General features: G+C 40.7%; 1 protein-coding gene across 1 annotated transcript; it reads right to left on the reverse strand.

The window, feature by feature from the left end:
* Nucleotides 1-1,505: 1,505 nt before the first annotated feature.
* USP14 (ubiquitin specific peptidase 14) lies at nucleotides 1,506-20,380 on the reverse strand. The gene is made up of 16 exons (XM_085052659.1): nucleotides 20,184-20,380; nucleotides 17,567-17,712; nucleotides 17,010-17,042; nucleotides 15,880-15,984; nucleotides 14,127-14,230; nucleotides 12,095-12,153; nucleotides 10,083-10,213; nucleotides 9,700-9,780; nucleotides 8,779-8,858; nucleotides 7,163-7,277; nucleotides 5,748-5,813; nucleotides 5,362-5,454; nucleotides 4,235-4,363; nucleotides 3,119-3,179; nucleotides 2,354-2,461; nucleotides 1,506-2,224 (listed from the first exon to the last, which is right to left on the reverse strand). The coding sequence occupies exons 1-16, from the start codon at nucleotides 20,197-20,199 to the stop codon at nucleotides 2,073-2,075; spliced, it is 1,479 nt and encodes a 492-aa protein (XP_084908785.1). The 5' UTR covers nucleotides 20,200-20,380; the 3' UTR covers nucleotides 1,506-2,072.
* Between the last annotated feature and the right edge of the window lie 3,693 nt (nucleotides 20,381-24,073).

The following is a 24,073-nucleotide window of genomic DNA, read 5'->3' on the forward strand; positions in this document are numbered from 1 at the left end:
TCAAAACCCACCTGGCAGAGGTACAATAAGGAGGTTGCTGTGATGGCACTTCAAGGGACTAGCATTGACTTCCAGGGAAGAAGTGCTCTCCCGGTCTCCGACTGAAGAACTGATTCAGTCAATGATCATGGGATTTCCATGCTGGTTTTTATTAGTGATTATTTTTAGCCTCACAGTCTTTGCTGTGTAGGAACTCCCCTGAATTGTGGTAGACAAGGAAATTTGTCACAGGTTACTGTGAAGGTGTCATTTTAAGGCCATGTTTTGGCTGTAGATGAGTACTGTTTTCCCTCAGAAAGGGAGAGTTTTTTTGGTGTTAAGTGGAAGCTAGCTACAACTTGTTCTGTGGCTAATTGGTGTAGTGTTTCTGTCATTCAGCAAGATCGAATGGATCAGTGTTTGGAAAACTACCTTCCACTGAACTCTTCTTTCAGCAATTAATTCACAGCTGTGAATTTGCACAGTGGTTAGCTACCACTTCAAAGGAGAGTTCCTGCCTGCAGAGCCATTGAAAGAGCTTTTGCCTGCTGCCTCAAATGTGTTAGGAATTTGATTCAGGTGCTTCTGTGAAGGCTGGTAGGGGCAGAGATCCAGGACAATTACTGAAAATAACAGTCCAGGTCTTAGCTCCTGCTGCAGGTAGGGGTTGGTAGAAGGTACGAATTTCAGCAGTTCCAGTTGATTAAGGGACTTGAGCATATTGTGAGGGGAGGTGTGCAGGTGTGACTGACATCTTCCATGCTGGGAAAGCTGAGGATGACAGTGGGAGAATGTAGTTCCATAAAGCTGCAACCATCCACAGGCACCATCCCTCCTTCCTCTTTAACAGGATGCAGAACAAGCATTGAACCTAGAGGAGCCTGTGGTGATTCTGCAGAGCCTGCAGGAACAGAGCCAGTAGTGAGGGGGCTTCCTTACTGGGCAGAACTTGCCTTTAAGCATTGTGCCACTTCCTTAAAATACACCCCAAGGTCTTTGGTGTGCTTTTTGCTGTGCAGGGGAGGTGGCACTGGAGTAACAACTGAAAGGCAGAAGAGCCACCTGTGAAGGCCACAGCTGATGCCAATGTCCCCAGGGAAGGACAAAAGAGAGATTCTTCCCGAGCAAGTGGGGCATGAGCAAATTCACCACACCTCATCAGAAATGAACGTAGTTCATAGGAATATGGACCAGCTCTTCCAGAAGGGACTGGGACACATCAGCACTGGGAACCTCTACACTGAAGGGTGAGGGGGTTGATGGCCTTGATAGTGCTTCTTAGGCTGCAGCCAATACTGAAATGCTTTTTTTACTGCAATCACACCCAGTCACTGCAGAAGGTACTGTAAGTAAGCAAAGCCCACGTTTGCAGCCACCACATAGGACTTACCTGCTGAGTAAAGAGTAACAGGACAGGAAACACATCCCTACATCTTAAAAAAAAAAAAAAAGACTTTATTCCATGACTGCTTGAGACATTCATCAGTGGTGGCCCAACAAGTGAAAACAAACGCATACTGACTACGGTACCAGGACAGGAGCTGTTTTTAATGGAGACACATTGTTGATCACAATTTATTTTGAAATCATGAGATGCCAGCAACAGAACAGACTGAATCAGCAGGTCAGGCTGGACAAATACTTGATTGTAGCCACAGCTGTTGGCTACAGGCAGCAGCACTGAGTTACACAACAAGGCAACGTTTTCTCTTCTACCTTCCTAACAGAACTGCCAGGTAAGGCATAGGATGGACAGCTACTGAACTGTGGTATAAACCATGCAAGAGTAACAAATGTCAGAGTAGGTGTGTAATAAATACTTGATGACATTAGAGAAGAAGGAGGAGAGGCTCATTAAAAAAAAATTATCTTCTGCAAGACATTAAAGCTATTTTAAGTATTGTCACCACCACAGTGGGCAGTCCAGTCCAGTAGTGACTAATTGGTACATGGATCAGTTTTAAAACAATATCCCTCTTCACATGAGAAGGTTTGAACAAATTATTTATCCACTTGCTAAAGCTCTGGGGTTAAAGAAGTGATCAGTAATCAACATTTATTTCACACCTAGGCAGAATGGCTAAAACGGAAGACTATTGTTCAGCTTCTTCTTCAACAACTTCGATTCTGCGAGGCCCATAGAGTAGAACATAAGCTATATGCCAGTCTCCACCCCCAGATAACCTCAAAATGTCTTCAGGTGTAACAATGCTGACTTTGTCATCATCAAATTTAATCCATTCATCTGCAAGGGAAACAAGAGGATTATTTGTAATTTAGGTACATAAAATCTAAGCTTGCTTAACAGCCCCTTCGCTGAAAGGAGCTGTGAAGAGTGGTTAAGAGGGCTGCAATTTGTTTATTTTTTTTTTACCTTGTTTCCTTTTAACCCAAGACACATAATGCCCAGAGGAACTTGATCTGCCTTGATGAGTTAGCACTGCCTGCAGGTCATAATAGCCGCAATTGTTAGAGCCAATATCTAAAGGGGAAAGAAAAAGTAACGTTGAGTCCTACTTGGACAGTTGCAGTATTTTTAACGACTCACAGACCAAAGATGCATCAGCCAGGCCACAGCACCACAGCTGTGTGTGTAAAACCCCAGGAACAGCACGGTACAAAACCACTGTGAACTAAAAGCAGTTCTCAGCCAGGAGAGTCTCGGGAAACTGAGGATGCTGTGCATTCTCGTGAAATAAATACCAATAGATGCAACTGATGGAATGCCCAGGGTGAGTGCTTTGGGCCTTCAGGCTCCAAACCCCTCCAAACAGGCAACACCAGCACTACCACAGCACTTTTAAAAGTCCAGTTTAAGTTTTTGTTTTGATTTCAGCTTTCTACCACCCACTGACAAGGCAGTGTGCAAAACAACTGCACATTACATGCAAATGTCTTTTGATGTGCCTGTCTTTTATTATCACCAGCTTGTCAGATAGATGGCAATTATGCCTTTGACTATCTCAACATTTTGGTTTACCTAATCTTTCCATTCATTAAAATTCTCTCAGTCTCTGAAGATTAATTTTCAAAGGCATTAAAGAGAGCCAGGGTTCTCAAAATATTCCTACCATCAGGCATACTTAAACACAAGTAAATAGAGATTTATGTTAAAGTAGATTTGCTTCCCTGTACTCACCATCAGGAAAAGAAAATGGCTCATATTTAACTTCTTTCTGTGCACCATCATTTTTACTAGACTAAAAAAGAGAGTAAGCTGAATTAATGTGGAATGGTTTAATAAAAGCTTTATCACAATTACACCAAATCCAAAGTCTCCATTCATTTAAATATGTTTCTAAGTCTAAACATTTTTGTTCAACTTGAAAAAAGTTCATTACTGTATTTTTTAGGTGGACATACAAAAGCCTTATCAGAAGAAGACCAGTTTTAAAGCAAATATATAACTCCTGTAGCACATACTGCCTGCACAGCTCACCAACCAGATTTATGGGTTTATTTATGAAACAATTCTGCAACTGAAGATTTATTCTTTGCTGGGGGCTTGCTAGCAGCAGAAGTGGCAATAAGCAAATACCAGAGACAAACTCTTAGTGCCAACACATTCTGCTCAAAAATAGCACTCTTTCCTTGCTCCAATCTGTGTAAGAGGGGATGCGAGCCTTATCCAAACATTTAAAGGAATTTGCCAGGAGTTAGGCCAGGAAAAGACAAGCAAACTTTAAAAAAATGGCTAGAACACTACAGTTTTAGCTCATTTACTTTTTTCTTCATTAAAGAGAGGGAAGTCAGTGTCAGAATATGTGGACAGGATAAGATACGAAACTATTTACCAAGTTTTTAGAGGACTTACTTTAAGCTCACCAGCACATGTATTCTAATTTTTATCAGTCAGATACATACAGTGCCTTATACAACCCCTTCCAGCTGGTGAGCAGGGAACAGCTTCCTACACTCCACTGAAGAAGTGAGCAGTCAGAAAGCAGTAGTATTTGAAGAGAATAATGTAATTTACGTAAGACCTTTAGCCATAGCACTGGTAAACAGAAGCACTACAATTTAATACATTTACTACATGCTGTCTGACTACACCATTTCACATTTGTCATCAAGCAAACATACCAAAGCAGATACTGTATTTTCATGAAAATACAAGATAAAAAGATCTAAAGCTCCATATCAAGGAGTTTGCTATGTAAGAAAACAGTATATTTAAGGACATCAAGTTTTCTCTAGACCTTATTAGCACCCCAATTTCAGATGTATGAATTAGTTAAAGCATTAGGAGACTTACATTCTTTGGCTGTTGATTAACTTTTTTGTCTTCTAGATCTTTGAATTTTGATCGGTAAGAAACCATTTTTTCCTGCAGGTCTGGCGTACACAGCTCATACACATCCAACATAAGAGGAAATTTAACATCCTGGGAAGTAAAGAGTATAAAGATTTATTAGCATGGCTTGGTACTCCACATTAAAGCATTCTCCCATGGGAAGACAACACTAAGGCAAATTAAATGCAACTCTCTTCAAATCGATGGCAACCTGATCTACTGAGATTCTGCTGACAGTATTTACTGAAAGGGCTGCAATGCTTTCACAGAAGAATGTCTAATTCAGTAAAAACAAACCACTATTAATTATTACAATCAGCATGGACTAACAACTAATAAATCAGATCCTTTATTGCTAGCTGTCATATTTTTACACTACAGAAATACCTATGCAGGCCTAACAGAGAAGAAAAAAGAGGAAGGCATATAGAATGACTGTACCCTGGCAAAAATGTCAATTTGTATTATCCAAACTATCTTCTGAAATACTTAACGTGTATCTTCAATCGTTATTTCCTTTCTTCCTCTTATAAGGAGAATGTATCATGATGCCCCTTGGGCAGCCAACAAGGTCTGCCAGCCATGGCCAACATAAAGCAAAACCAGAACATTCAGCTGTTTGCAGCTGGTTCCTGCACTTGTCCATCAGAAAGCTAGACAATTAAAATAACTAATACAGGAAGTGTTTGACAGCAAAAACATCTCCCATCTACATCAGAAGGGTTCAGTGTTTGAAAGCATGGACCTCTCCTTAGTAAAACATTCTTCTCAGAACCACTGGTGACAAGAGACCAAAAAACATCCTGTTTATTGTCATCCTGTAACATTAGCAGTACTGGGGCAAATTCACTTCTGCCCCTCATCTCCTCCCTCAGCCTATTTTTGGTTGTGTAGTTTGCCACACCACAACACAACTGGAAACAAAGCTACTTTGTACTTAAGCAAAGAAACTACACTGGAAATATTTTTAAATGCAATTTAAAAGCAAACAATTTACTAAGTAGTCTTCAAGTCCTCATTGTCTACCTTTAATAAAAACCCATGGAAAACATAAAGAGGAATTAAACTTCAACATGCAGAAAACTCACCTTAAGAACTTTTGCATTCACAGATTCTTTCTCTTTGTAAAAAAATCTAACCATCTGAATAGTCAGGTAGGCTGGCAAGCGACTAATTTTGGACTACAAAAAAGAAATTAGAAAAAAGCTATTACTTTAAATATTCACAGATCTTTTATACCTAAACACTGATCATCCTAAATTACAGTCCATTCTGAGAATGTATTTGTGCACAAACCCACAGGAATAAAACAACATCTCCTTTTTTGAAGTTCTGTCTTAAATTTCTTGGCAGTGAATACTCAGATGCTTTGTAAACATAAATCCCATGGTGTTGCAGCAATAACTTTGTACTTTGGAACAGAAAATGGACAACATTTAAAAGAATCATAAAGAGCAACAAAAGTAGCACTCACAGATTTGATATAGAGTGCATTTCTCTGCAGCGTTGGAGAGAGTTTGGTGATTTCCTCCTGAAGACGCTGTTGGAAGAAAAAGAAGTAACACATTCATCATAAAACACAGCTTAGAGAAAAGCACAACAGGGGTAAACAAACCATAAGTTAAATCTTGTTCTGCCAGTCTCTTCTGTTGCTGTCAGCCATTACAACACACAGGATTTTGAAATTCCTTGGCAGAAATAATCATGCCCATTCATTCCTTCAGCTCCAGGCTCATTCCTGAGTCCTGACAACATTGAGTTTCTCTCTGCAGAAAATTCTGCTCCACAGGAGTAGAACTCACAATTGGATTTTGTTTTGAATGGTATCTGGACTTGATTACAAATATACCATATCATGCTTGGAACAAAACTGAAGAAAATCTGAAGTTTCTTGTGAGAAGAATATTTGTCCATTTCTCAGCTCTCAGTCTCAAGAAGCCAGAGCTGCTTACAAAGTGACAGCTGGTGTCTCCTTATAAAATTCTGGGAAAGACTAGCTTGGTTCTTAGTGTTGTAACTCTCTTGCTACAGGCAATCCAGCAGAAGAATTGTAGATTTTTTTTGCCTGAAAGTGAAGTTACTTTTTTTATAGTTTTTTAATTTGTGAGCATTAGCTATTTTAACTTACTTTTCCTTCTAAATTCTGAAAAAAGGCAGAAAAAGAGATACAAAGATTATCTGAGAATCATACAACTTGGTTTTAGCTCTGTATAAACCAGATCACTGTCCTTCTCTTACACAAATACTCTGCAAGAGCAGTTACTACAAAGGTTTTGTAGTAGCTCCTCTCCTTGCTACTTCAGACTCTCCAAAAAGCCCCTAAAATTTAAAAATAAAATAAAATAAAATAAAAAATATATCTATAAAGGACAGACTACCTTCAGGAGTTCTACTTTTAAAAAAAGTCTGAGGATGATCTTGTCTCATGGAAAATAACACCCCCTTCAAAATCTGCAAAATCAAATTTAGTTGTTACATCATCTGGGGGGTTTTTAATTAGGAACCAGAATGCCACCCTACTTTCAAGTTGACTTTTGGACTTTTTGGGAACCAATTTCTGAATACTTAAACCATGATACTGCTCAGTGTGAAGTGAAACCCAGCTGGAACAAACAAGTAGCAAACTGCCTTGCACTTGGTTACCTGCATGGAGAAACCATGTCAGAGCCAAGAATATGCTCTGCTGAAGTCTGTTTGACATTAACATGCAACTGCCTCTCACAGCCATCTTCCCTATGAACACCAAAAAGATTCTTGAAACGTTGTAAAGTTTGGACAGCAGACATCAATTCCAAGTCACAGATAAAACACACAGGTCACTCAGAATTTCAGTTTAAAAACACAGAGGCCATTTAGAATTTCAATTCAGTGAAAGTTGCAATAGCTTACCAATTTTAGTCCTGTAAACAGGTATTTCACTTCTTGATTGATAAAGCAGCTAAGCTGAAGCAGATTCTCCTTTCCTTTAGTTACTTCCTCTTCTTCAGCTTCTGTACATTTCATGCTTCACAAAATTAAGGAAAACCATCATGCACCAAGAGCTGAACTACCGCTCTAGTGAACACACCATGCCAAGCAGCACAGTAATTTAGGAAATTCTGTGCTTATGTAGACAGTACTTTTACTTCTTGTAGCACAAAGAGATTTGAAACAGCACTTCCTTCAGACCAATCTGTTCCTTCATGGCTAAGCACAAAGGAGAGCTGGGGCAGACAGCACACCAAAATAAGTAAAATAAGTCTCTGATCATCATTTAAGCTGAGGCCTGCTTTGTTCTTTCTTCTCTCCCACCACCACCCAACCTCACAACGAAGAACACATTAACTGGCTGTCAACACCAAGTTACAAAGCCCTCCTGCAACATTCCATTCCATTGTTTAATAAAGTTCTTCTATCGCTGCTGCTGGCCAGACTTCCTTTTTCTTACAACATGCAGAGCCTCCTTTCTCTGCCTTCTATCTGTCCTCTTCACTGAAATTAAATTCATTCCTCCATTATTTTCTACACATTATTCTAATTCTTCTACCTGTCCTCTCCTCTTTCCATACATTTATACCCCAATCCCTTTCTCTCATCCATGTCCTTCCAACCAGGTATTTTTTCCGACTGCAGCTATTCCTACAAACACTACCATAATCACACTTTAAAAGTCTGCAACTTTTCTAACAAGTCTTCTTCCTCATACTGGCCTGTGCATCATTCCTGTTAGCTACACATTCCAAAACTCCCAACTATTTCAAGGATAACAAACATCATGATACAGAGAGAGAGATGCATGATTCTTACCTTAAAAGAGGCCTTTATTCCTCATGACTACCAAGCTAGGAAATACAGTACCTCATCTAAGAGGATGTTTCCCTATTTCAGACAAGCAAAACGCACAGTATAATTCTTTCTAAAAGTGGTGCTCAGGTTCATGACAGCCAGGATTTTGGGGTGGAGAAGTGGGAAAAGAGCAATACTTGCCATGAGATGTGTGCCCCACGTGGTCATATCCTTTTTTTTCTTGCTATAGAGAAACTACTAGAAAGTAGTCAGCTGCTTTTGTTTCTTACTCATAAAACAGTGGACACCTAATTTATTTCTTAAGAAATCAATCAAGCTACCTTTCGTGCATCTTTAGTACACTAAGTGTATCAGCAACACACCCTTACAAGCCAAAAAACCTATTTAGGACAATAATTACTTTTAACTGGATAAAGCATGTCAGCATCCTTGAAGCTGGTAAGGACCAATCTTCTCTGGGGAGGAAATCTGCTACTGACATTGAACAAGTTTTTCTATTTTTCTGTAAATTTCCATTACCATTCTTCCTCCCCACATCATCCTCTGTCTCAAAGCATATCCAATCTTAACTTTAACATCTGTGTACTCCTGCATAATATCATCTAGCCTTCACCTTTATTTTCCATACTATTCTGAACAATGTTTTTCACCCTCCCTGAACTCAACTGCTGAAGTGTGAAATCATGGTTGCTTATGTCTTGCCTTAGTCTTTAGGATACGCTGTTTCAAATTCAATGCTGAAGAATTGATCAATTAAGCTCTTCTTTTTAGAGGATGCTGCTGTAGCTCCAGAGTCTGTCTGTAAAACAAATTCTCCTATGAAGTAACTTTAAATAAAATGTATATACAGTCTTCTCTACAGACAAAATAATCCCATTTATTTATAAATATAATTAATAACCCCAAATTCTTTAAAGCCTATTCCTTCACCTGTCTATAGGTGCATTTTCTCCTAGTCAGTCAATCATTTTACACGGCATAAAAGTTTCAAAACAAATACATTTATTTACAGCACGATGTTAAAACCATCTTGAAGCACATTAGCAAGCCAGATCAAAAATTCCCACCTCCCTGGCCCTCCAATTTAAATCTATCTTAAACTTCAGGATAGTCTTCCAAGACTCTGCTGAGACTCTCCAGAAAACAGTTTACAGAGAAAAAAAGAAAGCTGTTCTGGTAAAATCTTGGGGAAAATTTTAAGCAATTTCTTAAATATTGATATAAATCAATATCAATATAAATATTTGTATCAATACCAATATTGATATAAATCAATATCAGGTTGATTTGGTTAGTTTTCTATTTGAAATAATTGAAGTTAAAACTGTAGCACATTTTTTTCAGAAAAGAAGAGGTCTCATGTGCTGAATTCACAGGTTACCAGGGCCAGCTGCCACATATGTCTGTCAGCACCAGCTTGGTGCAACACTGCCTTACAAAGCCCAAAGGGAGGTTTCAGCACACTTCACAGCATAGCTGACAGGACCACGATAGCATTATGCTGATCAGATACATCAGAAAGCAATTTCACTTACTGGACTCCAAACACATGCTAAAAAACTCACGAACAGATAATATTTAACAAAAAATATATGAAATATTATACATCCTAATTCCGGTTAGAGTAAGACTACAATTACCTCCATAACTGCATCACCTTCTATGCCTTCCAGCTTCTGCTGTAGCACCCTCATCATCTGCACCCAGCACTCATTGGCATCCTAGGAAGGGAACACAACATAAAACCTGACTAGAAGCATTATGATTTAGTAGTATTAAACCCATCAACTATAAAGCCAAATGTGAGGCTTCCTTAACTAAAAATTTCTCCCAATTCCACCATGCATTCTCAAAGCTGGCACCTGGTATTACATTCAACTTCCATACAACCTGTCTACAGAAAAACCACCCCTTTACTGGGAGTAATCATTTTCACAAGAGAAGGAAAGTTTTAAAATGTTTTTGTTCTCAACTTCCAACATACTTGAGTATTTGAAACAATAAGCTAATAATCGGTCTTTACCTGTTGAAGGTACTGGCCTTGATCGCCTTTCTCTGCAAACTGTGGGAAGGCCATATGTAAGAACTGCAGGAGAATGATAGGTGGGATACTGGAGGAAGTTTTATCCATGGAATCAAACAAGTCTCTAAGAGCTTGAAGAAAAAGTAAGTGAATGCTTTGAGAAGTGCAAAAACAATTCAAACATGGCAGGAAGTGTAAAAAGAATAGTAAAACAGCAGCAACATTTAAAGACTGATCATTTAACAGCGTCCAATTTGATCTTTCCAAAGCAGGACCAAATTCTCCAGGTGGCATAACAGGTGCACCTAAGATCTCCTTTGTGAACATGATTTTGAAAGCATAAAGATGGCAATTCTGAGAATTTGGCAAATCATGCCATGTCTTTCCTGGCTGCTAACAGGAAAAAAAAGATAAAACTTTTGAGCAATTAAGATTTCATTTGGAACACGTCTGAGGAACGTTTTCACAAGAGAAACCAGAAGGCATTCACAAGCTATCCTCCAGACCAACTTAAGTTTCACCAGCTACTGGGAAAAAAAACTTTAATAAAATATCTATAAATAAGGAAATACCCATGCTTAAGACCCAGGAAAACAAGTATGTGTATGCAGAGAGCTCATAACTATGTGCAATCCAATGAATGATACTGACTGCATGACATTACACATGGCTTTCTTTTTTGTTCCACACTCTAGCATATGTCTTATCTACACAGGTTACAGCATTTTAAATAGACAGATTACCTCAAAGGCACCTGTTAATCCTCACAACAACCCTGTGAGGTAGGCAATAATCTGCATGGTCACTAATTTACAAGTGGAGAAACTAACGAATGGTACTCTTGAGTAAGTGAATATAGGCAAGATTACAGGGAACCAAGGTCAGTTGCTGCCTCTTTCAGAAATGTCTTCACTGACCTTGGCAAGAGGTGCAACCGATATGACACAGCAATTAAAAAAAAAAATGCCATAAGTGTCATGCAGGAGTTCCTGAACAGCTCAGCACCCAAGAATTAACTACCAATTACTTAAACTATTAAAAATCCTAAGAAGCAGAGCTGTCACCTTAAAAAGAAAACAAGGGACACGAAGTAAAGGCAGTTAAAAGGGGAGGGGCAGGCATGGCTGTATAGAGTAACCATTGAACTTACCACCCCAAAATTCGATCAGCAGGCATACCCACAAACTGGACCTTTCCTTCCTTATATTGTTTTGTTTTTCCTTAAATGGACTGGTAGAAATCCCAGTGTCCTGGCCCAGCATCTTAGTGGGGCAATGAAATAGAGTAAAAAAAGACAAAGCGGACAAGTAGTACCCTTGTTCAAGTGTAAGGGGTCTAACTAGAACTCTAGTTAGAGCTTGAAGATATGGGGCCACCGTGAGCTCCCACACTGTGAGCACCCAGACCACCACAACGAAGAGTAACTTTTGTTTTGAAGCCACTACTTTCCATTCCAGTTATAAAATGTGGATCTTTCGGGCAAAGGCTAAGACCACTGATAAAGCATCAGTTTCCACTGTAACAATAATGCTCAGCCAATAAATCTTACTAAAAAATACTACTGAAATACATATCCTAGGAGTATAGTGTCAGCCTACCATTAAGTGAAACAAAGAACTGCACACTAAAATATTTCTACACAAAGTGATCAAATCAACAAATGGATGCATGGATGGATGGATGGATGGAGTTTGCTTTAGGAAGTTCCAATTACTTTATGCCTACATCTAAAACATTAAAGAGATATAAATGATTTCTATCTAAGCCTAAATCACACTTGAGTATCTTTTTTCCTAGCCTGAAACCAGGTAGTGTGCAGAGATAAACGCTTTGCAGGCAGTGGAAGAATAACCTTTAAAGACAAAATGAATCTTCCAGTGCCAGCAGATCTGACATTCCTGAGGCACATGCACTAAAGAACAATACACAGAGTTCTAACTGCAAATTTCATGTATAGTTCACAGGAAATCACACACTTCTCTAAACCCCTATTTTCTACTCTAAACACCAACCTGCAGTAATGTATTGAGCAGAGGCCATTTCTCCTGAAGCTCTTAAGGCACCACCATACCTAAAATGGAAGAAAATAATTTGCATGCAATTAAACACAAAGAAGAAGGACAGTTGGGTTTTTGAAGCAGAGTTATTCACATTTACCTCAAAGTTTCAGCGATTTTGCATGCACTGCATGGAAGCAAAGGGAAACTGGCATCTTTCAGACAGTAAGTAAAGGCAGACCAAGAAGTCTGGATACAACACTGCTGCCTCCCTAATCCTTTTGCCTCAAAGACTCGTTTTATTTTTAAAGAAACCAAGAAAAAGTCTGAACAAAAGCTACCCCATTTCTGAAACATTTGCCATGGCTTCTTCAGATACATGTGAAAAAACCCACCTTCAAGGACAGACGGCAGATAAAATGAACAGAGATGGAAGGCAGGCTTACTTCCTCCCTCCACTGCAGAAGCAAAACAGTAAGAGGTGAGGTGTTTTCTTGGAGAAATATTTCCTACACGGAAAAGGTGTGGGAGTCCACCTATATGACAAGAACTTGCCACTCTCCTCTGAATTCTTAATTTAGCAGCTGGATGAGGAACAGATGGACTCCCCAAAGCCTTCAAGCAAAAGGAGAGTCTCACACATTCTCTAATCTCAGACTGAACTTTTCAAACTCTGACCATTGCTAGATGATGAGCAGGAAGCTTTCCCCTGACACACTACAGAACAGGGAGGAGTTCCTTGGGGACATCAGCAGAGTAGGCCATGAGAAAAGAAGCTGTAACAGCTTTCCCAAGTGAGCCCTTGCACACCTCTCCCACTGCCCATGCACCCTACAGCCTTCCACGCTGTCACCAAGCAGGGAAGATCAAAAAAGGGCTAAATCTCCAAGGAAAAACAGCTTGAATCTGAATTCCCACAGACAACACAGCCACATCTTGTATTGCAGTCTGCCAGTTGCATAGGCTACATTTTCCCATTTGGGATGTTAAATTTGTCAAATATTCTGATTCAGAGCAGTAACTCAAGAGTCCTTCACATGGAAAAAAATAGACTTTCCAAAAATGACAACACTGATAGTCAATAAAAACCCTGAAACCAAACGTCTGTACTTGACAAACAGTTCTCAGTGCTTTATAATTAAAGTTCACCTGCTAACAGAATGAAAAAAAATTGTAACTATTTAAATAACTATTGATTTCAGCAATACAGAATATCCAGCTGGGTACCATGGAATCAAGAAAGCAGTGTATTTTAAAGCAATTAAATTAACCCTAAGATGGCAATAATGCTCTACCTAATTCTCACCTTTTAAAAATACTCCTTGTTTTCTCATTACAATTCATCTCCAGGACAAATTCAGGTACCCAATGGCAGGTAATTCTTTTTTCCTCTGTTATGGATAACTTTCAAGTTTCTTGTATATTCCTTACCAAAAAAATCAACCAACCAACAAAACCACCAGCCATTTTCACATTTCAGTCCAGAACAACAAAAACAAATGAACAAAAGTCGGAAAAGTTATCCTACAATCAGAACAAATTAGCAAACAAAACGAAATTCCATGAAGGCATATCTTAGAACTTCCCAATGTAACTCCAAGCAGCAAATGTCAGTAATTTCACAGCTGAAATCATTGTGCAATAGAGCCACTGCAGTAATATTCCTAAAAGGAACAGGACTCCCATATGACTCTTTTATACAGAACAGGACCATAAAAACTAAAGTAAAAATCAGGGTTAAGAGTTCAGTAGCTTGTTTTAGAATTTTAAACCAGTCTTGATAGGAACTACTTTCTAGCTAAGCAAAACAAGTTCTTTCTACCAAAAGCCAGTTCCAACAAACACAAAGCCTTAACTTCTTTATTAACAGACTAACACAGCCATAGGATAAACTTTAATCTATCATTATGTTAATTTGGAATAGACCTAAAGAGTAACAGATTGTTATGATAATCCGTACCAGTACTAAGATGACCATTCCTCAAAATATCTGTTTCATAAGCTAAAGAAAACATTTCAGTCACGGTATTTTTGTCCTGAATCCTACCTTTTAAGGGCCTCTTTCACTTCTGGCACTGAGCGGATACACTGAACCGTAGCATTCATGTAGCAAGTGTTGCCAAGGTTTGTCAATCCGCACGGCAATTCCATCTATCAAAAAATTCACAAGGGCTCTTGAAGGTCAGAGAGATGTGCAACCATTTTTGTATAAATGCTATAATGTGACATCAGCTTCTACGAAAACGAATCATGCATAAAACCTGGAATATTCCATCAAACTTTATGAAGTTTTCCAGATCCACTTTATGATTATATTCATCATTTCACCATTTGATACTTTTAATAGACATTCAGGAATCCTTTGGGGTTTCTTCTGTGCACATTTAGTTTAATGAACATACTCTTCAAGCATGCAGTCATTCAGAAAGTTCAATTATAATCCCATTCAAGTTTTGACCTTAAAATTCTATTTCCATGAAATTTCCACATGAATACATTTGTACAAAACACTGATATTTTAATTAAAATCAGTTTTCTGTAAAACTCTGAAAATAATAGAGTCCATAGTTTGAAACAAAAGCATCGTTTAAATGCCTCTCCAGAAGTCTGCAACAGATCATTAACTTGATCTTTTCAGACAACTTGTGAATTTACAAAGTTTTGACCATCTAATAGTTAAACTAACCAGTTTCAGAAAAAAACTATAAATCATCATGTAATAGAATTTTTCTTTCTTTTAAATCCTGAATACTTAGGTATTTGTTTTTCCACAAATACTTAGGTATTTGTGGAAAAACACATAGTTTAATGAAACTAAAGTAGTACTGCATACCCATACCAATAGATTAATTTGGGAAGAGAGAATTAATTTAGCATATTCCATAAGTGAATGCATGCAGTGCAGACAACTGAATTTTGATATGTAACAAAATTTCAATGCGACCAACTTTTTCAAAATGCTTTCTGACAGTGAATCACCTCCTTGCTTGCCTCTCAGTTATCTCAAAGTCTATGTATGTGGTTAGCCAAAAACACATAAATATCCTTCACCTGCAGGTGGTCTGGAAAGCATTAAATCCGGAAGCACAAACTACAGATCCTTTTTCATACAGACATGCATAGAAGTATTCCTGTTCTGCATGCACAGTTGACAACAATCATGCAACTGTTAAGCATGACAAAGAGCTTGCAGTTCAAATGACTGATGAGAAAATTAAGCCTTTCAAACAGTAAAGAAGGAAACTCAGAAGTTACTTCATTAATGAAATAATAGATTAATTATGCTCTTTCAGACTTTATTCCCATACAGCAAAACATATAATCTGCTCTACTAGTGTCAAACTTTTTTTTTTTCAAAAAGTTGACCTAACACTAGTAAAATGGACAAACAAACCCCAAACAAGCCCCACCCGCAAACAAACCCTAGTCTCTCCTCACAGATATGAAAAAGGCAGGAAATAATTTTGCATATCTAAGAGGCCTTGTTTAGACAAAGTTCAGGGCACTGATACAGCAAGGGCAATACAACTTTGTCTCTAAAAACAACAGCAATGCTATTTTTAGAAAAATTAAAGCTGCCTGCTCAGAGGAAAAACAGCACTAATTGTATGACTTTTAAATTAAATCCCCGACTTCTTTTCACTGCTCCCAGTTTGGTCATCGATGTAAATTTGTGATTCTTGGTGAAGAAGCTAAACAGGCATTACAGTTTCAAAATCCACTTCTAAGCAACTACAAGTATTTAAAAACTAGCCATTACTCAAAGGTTTAAAAGAAACCAAAGTTGGAAACATGCTTACAGCCGAAGCCAACTGCTCCTCTGTCATGTCTTCCACGAAGACGGGTCGAGCAATTGGCTCTTCTGGAAGTGCATCTGCAGAGCCCATCATCAGTAAGGTCATCCCCTTGAAACACAGTGAAAATAGTCATGAATGCTTAAGAACAGTTATTTCCACTCAAACCATTAAGCTCTGAACATGCTTCAGCTATTTTCCCAAAAATAAACATCATCTTTCTCTTAGTTCACAGAAGCAATACTCCACTATTGTGACTTAAGGGCATACCTTAATTCCTCGTATCTAGGAAGTACCTATTGAGAAAAATGCCACAGAATTATCCGTGCTACATGTTTCCACCAAAATATTTGGTGAGCTTGCCTGGCAAGTTCTGAGTTAAACTAATTGAAAAGTGAAAAATAACCTAATTACCACATCAGTTTAGGCATGAGAACTAGCATTTAAGGGGGAAGCAATCAAGTTTCCATGCTTGCTGAACTACCATAAGGGAAAGGTGTCTTTTAGCATTTAACAGGAGTACAGCTACACAATAAGCTCTGTCAAAGGAGTAGAAAATTACTATGTGGAGCCCTGAAACATACAGTGCTAAGGAAAAAGATGAACAACAGAATTAAGAGGATCTGCTCTGACAGTGTAAATAAATCCCTAGAACTTGTATATAACATTACTAAAATGAATAAAGGCAGCTATTAGCACAACAGTATGCAGAAAAAGACAAGAATATTAAGTACTGGGATTTTTGCTGAATAACTTTGCTACAATAGCTGCAGCTACAGGCTGCTAACAGATGCTTGCAAACTAGTTACAAGGGTTCTTGCAACGCTACCTAATTCAATCTGCCCAGTGAAGAACTGGAGTGAAACCTGTAACAGATGTTACAAGACGTTACAAGAGACACAAGGAAAATTACACCAAAAAAAAAAAATCCCAAACAAAAACCTGTGGCATTCCCTGATGCAGTATAATCTAGGCATGTTCATGTATGACACCTATAAAATTATGCTTCATCAAGGTACAACTTTTGAAGAAAGCACTGCCCATTCAAACAGAAAGAGCAACCACTTTCTAGTCTTTCTTTAAATGCCAAAATAAAAAATTAAAAGAGTAAAATTTAGTTACTGCTCAGAACTTACATTCTTTATTTTTAGGTTCCCCCAGTCATCATCCTGTGAAAGAAAATAAAAGACAAGTTAATTATATTGCATCAAGAGACAAGCAAGTATTTTCATCAATATTAATCACATACTTCTAAATATGCAATTGTGTTTCATCCAAGATTACATAATATTAACTATTTACATGTTATCAAGTCTTGTCTGACTAAAATAAAAAGCAGCCAAGTTGTGTTTTCAATAAGGTTCTTCATGTGTTGTTCAACATTGCTTAAATGTAAACACCATTTTGTAGCCAAGTTGCCCATATCTTATCTCACCAGTAAGCCTCCAGCAGAGGAGCACCACAGAAACTTCTCTTACACAAACCAGAAAGAAAAAACTTGCATTCAGATTATGAACATAAAAAAAGTAACAAAAAAAACTCCCACCAAGCAGTGTTTTGTACAAATGAGTAAAGTGCAGTCAGTTTAACATATACAACCAAAGATCTTCTGGAAGAACATCCAGAAATATTGTCATTGTTCATGTTAACACATAACGAAGTTAGACACAATATATAAAAAAAGGATTTCTACCTTCAGAGTTCCTCCTTTAACCATAACCTTCTGTCTAGCTGGCTGAACTCCAGTCAGTGCAAATAACTGGGCTTTGAAGACCATTGGAGGTTCGTCAGTGTTCAGCTCCACGCCATCAAATTTCTCTTTTCCCCATTTCACATTAACTGCAAGCAAAATGTTTTAAAACTTGATTATTTCCTAATACTCAAAAATGTAATTATCAAGATTACCAAGACTTTATACCATCTCAAAACATTCTGTTTTCAACTCTTACAATTGTCAGTAATGAACCTAGGGAACACCTTGACTGTATGGCACCTCATCCATCAGAACATACTACTTCCAGCAGGTCTAAAGATATCCTACAAAACCACTGTAAGTAACATACATACTGAGAAACTCTGCAAGCAGTAAGTGTGTCTAACAGCATCAGAAACCCTTTAGCAGGTCTTCACAAAAGCAGTTTGGAACTAACTCTCCCATTCTCTTGGCACTTTCTCAGTGCAAACAACTGAACTTTCTGACGGAAGTTCAGAGGTGCAATTCCAGTTCAGTTATCCATAGTATTTCCGTTCTCCTTCCGAGGAAAACAATACAATGTTCTTTAAAAGCCAGGCTATTGACCCCAGAAAAGGTGCAGGACTGGAATTAAGAAGTAAAGTGAAATTTGGTCACAAAAAGCATAAACCTTGATGCTGGAAATGAGATCACCAGCAGAAACAGGAGGCAGAATGGCACAATGGAATGTTAACTTCACTTTGATGAAGTTAGCAATGACCAAGAGCAGACAAAAAATGCCTGGAATAAGCTGTGTGCCTCTACAGAACAGTGACACACCTTTGACCACTTCCAGTAACTAACAAAGGTAAATAAGGCTTCTTTAGCAACCTGAGATTTTGCTGAAAATCTATAAAATACAGCATGCAATGATATTCCACATGCACAGTAAGTGGCTGAAATAACAGACTTCAGGAAAGCCACATCCTTCTATCTGTGCTTTGGTTTTACATAAACTTATTACAACATCTATACCCTTTTAAAACACAAAACTCTTAAAGTCATTCTTTAAAAACTCTTCCAAAAACGTTCAATTTCAGATGTGTACAGTGCTTGTGATAAGTAATGACAAAATAATCAAAAGCAAGTCTAAATGTTAGACTAAATTACTCTACAAAGCAACTCAAATTACTGACTTTTCAGTATTTCTATCAGAAAGCACCTTCTGATTTGCCAACATTCTGGGGTTTTTTTAAACATTATTATTTTGCATATTTAAGACCTGCAAAGCACAAGGCTTTTCCCCTTTTCCAGGAAGACAACCCACTCAGTCACTGAACAAGTCAGCTGCACAGACTTTTGGGTTTTGAATTTTTGAACAGTCATGTATCCCCTGCTAAATATGCAGAAGAGCTAGCAATTATTCATCTGCAGTGTCACCGGTTTTGACAACTCAGCACTCAAGAGGAGGAACGGAAGAGCATGAGTGTCTTCTCTTCAGAGACTGCAACAAGACTTCATGCAAAATAAAAGAGAAACTTGTTAATTTGAAAACAATGGGAAGTAAGGAAAAGGAATGACGTACTTTCCCCGCTGATTAGAAAACACAGCTCATACAGTTCACAGAATGGGTCACAGTGGCTCATCTCGTCCAACCTCACTGCTCAAGCAAGGCCATCCCAGAGCACATGGCACAGGATTCTGTCCAGATCGTTCCTGAATACCTCCAGTGAGCGAGACTCCACTAGATTTGGATGAGTTCAGGAAAAATCCTGTTATACTGACATAAGTATCCCGGTTTGCCAACCACAGCTAAAACAGAGGACAAACCGTGTGCACTGAGGCTGCCTACAACCTAAAAAACTGAAGGGCCCAAATAGGCCAGAACTGGGAGATATTATCAAGGCAGTAACTGGTTCTAGAAGTGTCACTGGAGGTTTTGTTCTTGAACTCTTCCATTGAAACCTTTCCTCATAGCAAGAAGGGCTAGCGGCATGAGGTATAATTTAAGAAAGCTTTAGGTGCAGATTAGACATTAGGAAGAATTTCTTCACAGAAAGGGTGATCACACATTGGAAAGGGCTGCCCAGGGAGATGGCAGAGTCACCGTCCCCGGAGGCATTTAAGGAAAGCCTGGATGTGGCACTCAGTGCTCTGGTCTAGTTGACTTGGTGGTTTTTGGTCAAAGGTTGGACTTGGGGCTTTCCAACCTAACTGAATAGCAGCACATAATGGATTGCAAAGAGCGGAGGCAGACACACCTAAATAAACCGGGAAGCGCGGCTGCAGAGTTCTGGCTCACCGCAGGGCCAGCACCGCTTCTCTTTTAGCAGAAAACCAGAGCAACCCGAGACAGGCTAGTGGCGAGGCACGGCGGCCCGCGGGACGCGAGTGACACCCGCCCTCCCACCAGCAGGGCCAGGCCGACACAGCCTCCCTCCTTCCCTTCCCTTCCCTTCCATCCCTCCTTCCCGCCGGCCGGGCCGCGCCTCCCGGGGCGCTCCCGCCGCCGGCCCGGCCGGGATGGGATGGGACGGGATGGGCGCGCACGTGTGAGGCGCCTCCCGCTCCGCTCCGCTCCCCGCGGCACCGCCCGCTCCCGGCAGGGCCCGGCGGCAGGCGGCGGGGCCGCGCTCACCTGAGAAGAGCGGCATGGCGGAGCGGCGTGTCCCGGGCGGGCGGGCGCGGGGCGGCGGGGCGCGGCGCTGGCGGGGCGGGCGGGCACGGCAGGACGCGGGGCGGCGGCGGCGGGTCCCGGCCCCGCTCGGGGTCTCATTCAAACCAGCCCCCGGGATGACGCTGCAAGCGCGGCCGCTCGGCGGAAGCGGGGCGGGAGCGGTGCGCGCGCACGGCCGGAACGGGCGGGGCTGGCGGCGGAGCAGGGAGCGGGAGCGGGAGCGGGGCCGGGAGCGGGAGCGGGAGCGGGAGCGGGAGCCGGAGCCGGGAGCGGAGCCGGCAGCGGGGCCGGCAGCGGGAGCGGGCCGCGCTGGGGATCCGGTTAATCCGGAGCCCTGGGCAGAGCTGCTGCCGCCGCCGCAGCCGGCCGTGTTGGGGTCTGGAACGGGCCCGACCCCCGGAACGGGGTGGCAGCGGTGCTGGTGCCGCGGGCAGGGAACGGCGGTGAGGAGGAGCAGGGCTGGAGCGAGAGTGCGTCCAGCTCTGGCATCGCCGGTACTAGAGAGACATGGAGCTCCTGCGGCGGGTCTAGAGAAGGGCAACAAAGGTGGTTAAGGGACTGGAGCATCTGTGTTGCCATGGTACACTGAGAGCTGGGCCTGGTCAGCCTCGAGAAGAGGTGACAGAGAGGGCCTCGTCAATGTGTATAAATATATAAAGGGTGTCAAGAGGATGGAGTCAGGCTCTCCTCGGTGGTACCAAGCAGTAGGAAAAGAGGCAACGGGCAGAAAGTGATGTACAGGAAGTTCCGCCTGAACATGAGGAAGAACTTCTGTAGTGTGCAGGTTACTGTGCACGGGGTGTCCAGAGAGGGTGTGGATTGCCCTGGCTGGAGATACTCAGGAGCTGTCTGGATGCAATCCTGAGCCATGTGCTCTAAGACAGCTATGTTAGAGCAGGGAGGTTGGACCAGATGACCTGCTGTGGTCCCTTGCAACCCGACCCATTCTGTGACTGTCACTCTGTGAGAGCTGAGGTGGGCTTTTGCAGCCCCGGGGGTCTGCCCAGAAGCTGTGATTGCACAAGGCAAGGGAAGCGGGGCACAAAAATATAAAAAGGCTCTTGTGGATTAAATAGGTTTGGTTTATAGGAAAGGGTGAAGTAGGAGCTAAAATTATCTACAGAACTTCACTGAGGGGAGAGGAGATGAGTAAACAACTAGTAATGATTTTAAAGCTCAGTGATAGATACAGAGTACTGAAGGATGAGTGTGATGGCAACAGCCAGGAGCCTGCAGCATGATAAACCACAAGTTGTAAACATTAAAACATTAAACCCTCCTTGCTCTCACCCCTAGAAACCCAACAATCCTCTGCTGCTTACAGCTGCAGCTGTGAAGAGCCCCTGCCATAGCTTATACCATTGTCTGTTGGAATGTGCACTCCTGGCCATGTTATTGCCATAGAGCTGATATCCAAAACACGAAGAATCTTTTTCTTTCTGTTCCCCAAATGTGATTTTCACTTCCAAACACTAGAAGAATGAAATATAAAATGGCTGTAAAAATTATCCGGGGTTTGAATGTAAGCCTTAAGGTAAAAGGCTTAGAAATTTCTGTGCCTTTTCAGTTTGTCATGGAGAAGAAGAGTGGAAGGTGATTTTATTGTCCAGTGTAGACTCCTAGATGTGACAAGGAGGTTTGGGGAAGCAAGGATTACATTTGACAGAGAAGCTCCAATGGGTGTTACGCTGAAATTAGGCTGGATCTTGAACTAAGATGGAGTTTCCAATTAGTAAGGTAATTTATGTGTTAAAATTGACTAGCAAGAGTGATGAGTCTTTTGTTACTTGGACTTGCTGAAAGGACCTTTGTATAAAAGCTTTGATCCAGTTCTGGGGTGAGATCCTGCAGACCATCTATTCAAGTGAGAGCAGATCCCAGCTGCCTGCCTGTGAATTTAAGTGTGGGATATCTCCAGTCGAGCGTTTTCTCTTAATAGCAGTGGTGACCTGTGTAGAGTCACGTTTAATTGTGACTGCTGAATGGAAGTGGGATGCTCTATGGTCTGAAGCTACACTGAATACATCCTTCCCTTTAGAGAAACCCTTAGCGGATCAGGGCTCAGGCAGTCACGGACCATGCATTTCCAGGATGTGGGAAAGGCACTAGAGGGTGCTGTGCTGAAAGAGAAGAAACAGGGTTTGTATCTGCAGGAAAAATTATCCTGACCTCTGCAAGGTGAAGAACCACTACCTCCTTTCTTTGTCCTCCGAGACCGTGTAGGCCTCTTCTGCATTAACAGTTGTGTACCTTTTTCCTTAAGCAGGGGATCAGTAGATGCTGGTTTCCCTGACTCTTACACAAACTGACATAAGGAGTGTGGAGAAAAGGAGTGTGGAGACAAAGAGTGCAACCTGACGTATAAATATGAACTGAGATTACCTTGATGACATTAAAACTGTAATGAACATTATTAAATGCATCTTATTTCTTATGAAAGACAGGCCCTAGGGGAACCTTGGGCAGGGGCATGGGGACACTGGAACTGTGCCCTGGCCATGTCTCTGTGGCCTGTTGCAGGGCCATCGGAGCAGACCTCCTTCCCATCCTGAGCTGGTTGGATCCAAAAGCTGGGGCTGTGTCATCAGCACCGTACTGCATGCAGGCCAGCAGGATGGGCAGGATTGATGAATGCTGGAAGATGGCTCAGAGCAAGTCCAGATAGGTTTAGAAAAGGCTTTTAATGCTGTGAAATCTCCCATGGCCCAGTTCTGAGGAGCAGAAGTGGTAGCAATCCATGAGATGTTTAAAGTAGCAACACCCCCCATTTTTGTGTTACCTCTTACATTTCAGCAGTTTTCAAACTCTTCACTTTCTGGGTCACAATATACATCTGGGGGGAAGGAACAAGAACAAAACTCTCTCTGCATTTTTTATGTTTGTAACTAGTACATTAAAAAATCCCAGTAGAGTTCACCAGCTCAGAAAAGAGTTTAGCACCTGCTACTCCTCCTCTTACTGCACAATTCCTGACTTGCTTCTGGCTGCAGCCTCAGTGGCTACTGTAGGAAAATCCCACCTGCAGAAAAGGTTGTTATCTTTTTATTACCAGGATGTTTTGCTACAGTTAGCTACTCTTTCCATTTTCTTTCCTGTTGCCTTCAACAGGAAGAGGGAGGCTTGAAGAGAATCAGATTTTTCACATTCTACCAATGTCAATGAACTTAATACAGTTGTTAAAAAAATGAAAAGGTGAAGGCAAATCAAAAATATGATCATGTAAGGATCTAGACTTCTTGATTTCTCAATCAGCTTGTAAACTTACAGCTTCACTGATATAAAGGCAGCCAGGGTGATTTATGCTGGCTCTTCACAGCTTACACATTCCACATCTGATGACTTCCAGTTGAGATTGTAAGCACTACTTTTCCTAACAGTAGAAACCCTTGGCTGCATTTTTTTTATTTAAAGTATAGCTATTCCTGTAGATAGGCACCTTGCTTACAGTAAACAAGTGCCAACATCAGTGTACCAGAACACACAGACTGTAATTTGCACGTCTAGACTTTATTATTACAGCATTTTACTTGCAATTTATCCCAGACACACAAGTCAATGTAATTTTACACTTCATTATGTCTGCTGCTGCTTTCCCAAGCAAAATCAGCATTTAAAAGAACTGCAGAACTTCAGCATGACTAAAAAACTATGGAAATGACCATAGGTGCCAATCTGTAGAGCAGAAATCATTTTTCCACAATCCCTCCCTCTTCCCACTAGTCACTAGTTGTTCATAACGGGGCTTATGCTATTTTTCAGATTCATGAAATATGAAATTACAAAATAGGAGTTTTTATTAATAAATGACTCAAGCAAAAGATTTTGAGCCTGCAGAGGTAGCCTGTTACACT

This window comes from Lichenostomus cassidix, chromosome 2 (genome assembly GCF_008360975.1).
Source record: "Lichenostomus cassidix isolate B80296 chromosome 2, HeHo_3.0, whole genome shotgun sequence".
Classification (NCBI taxonomy): Eukaryota; Metazoa; Chordata; class Aves; order Passeriformes; family Meliphagidae; genus Lichenostomus; species Lichenostomus cassidix.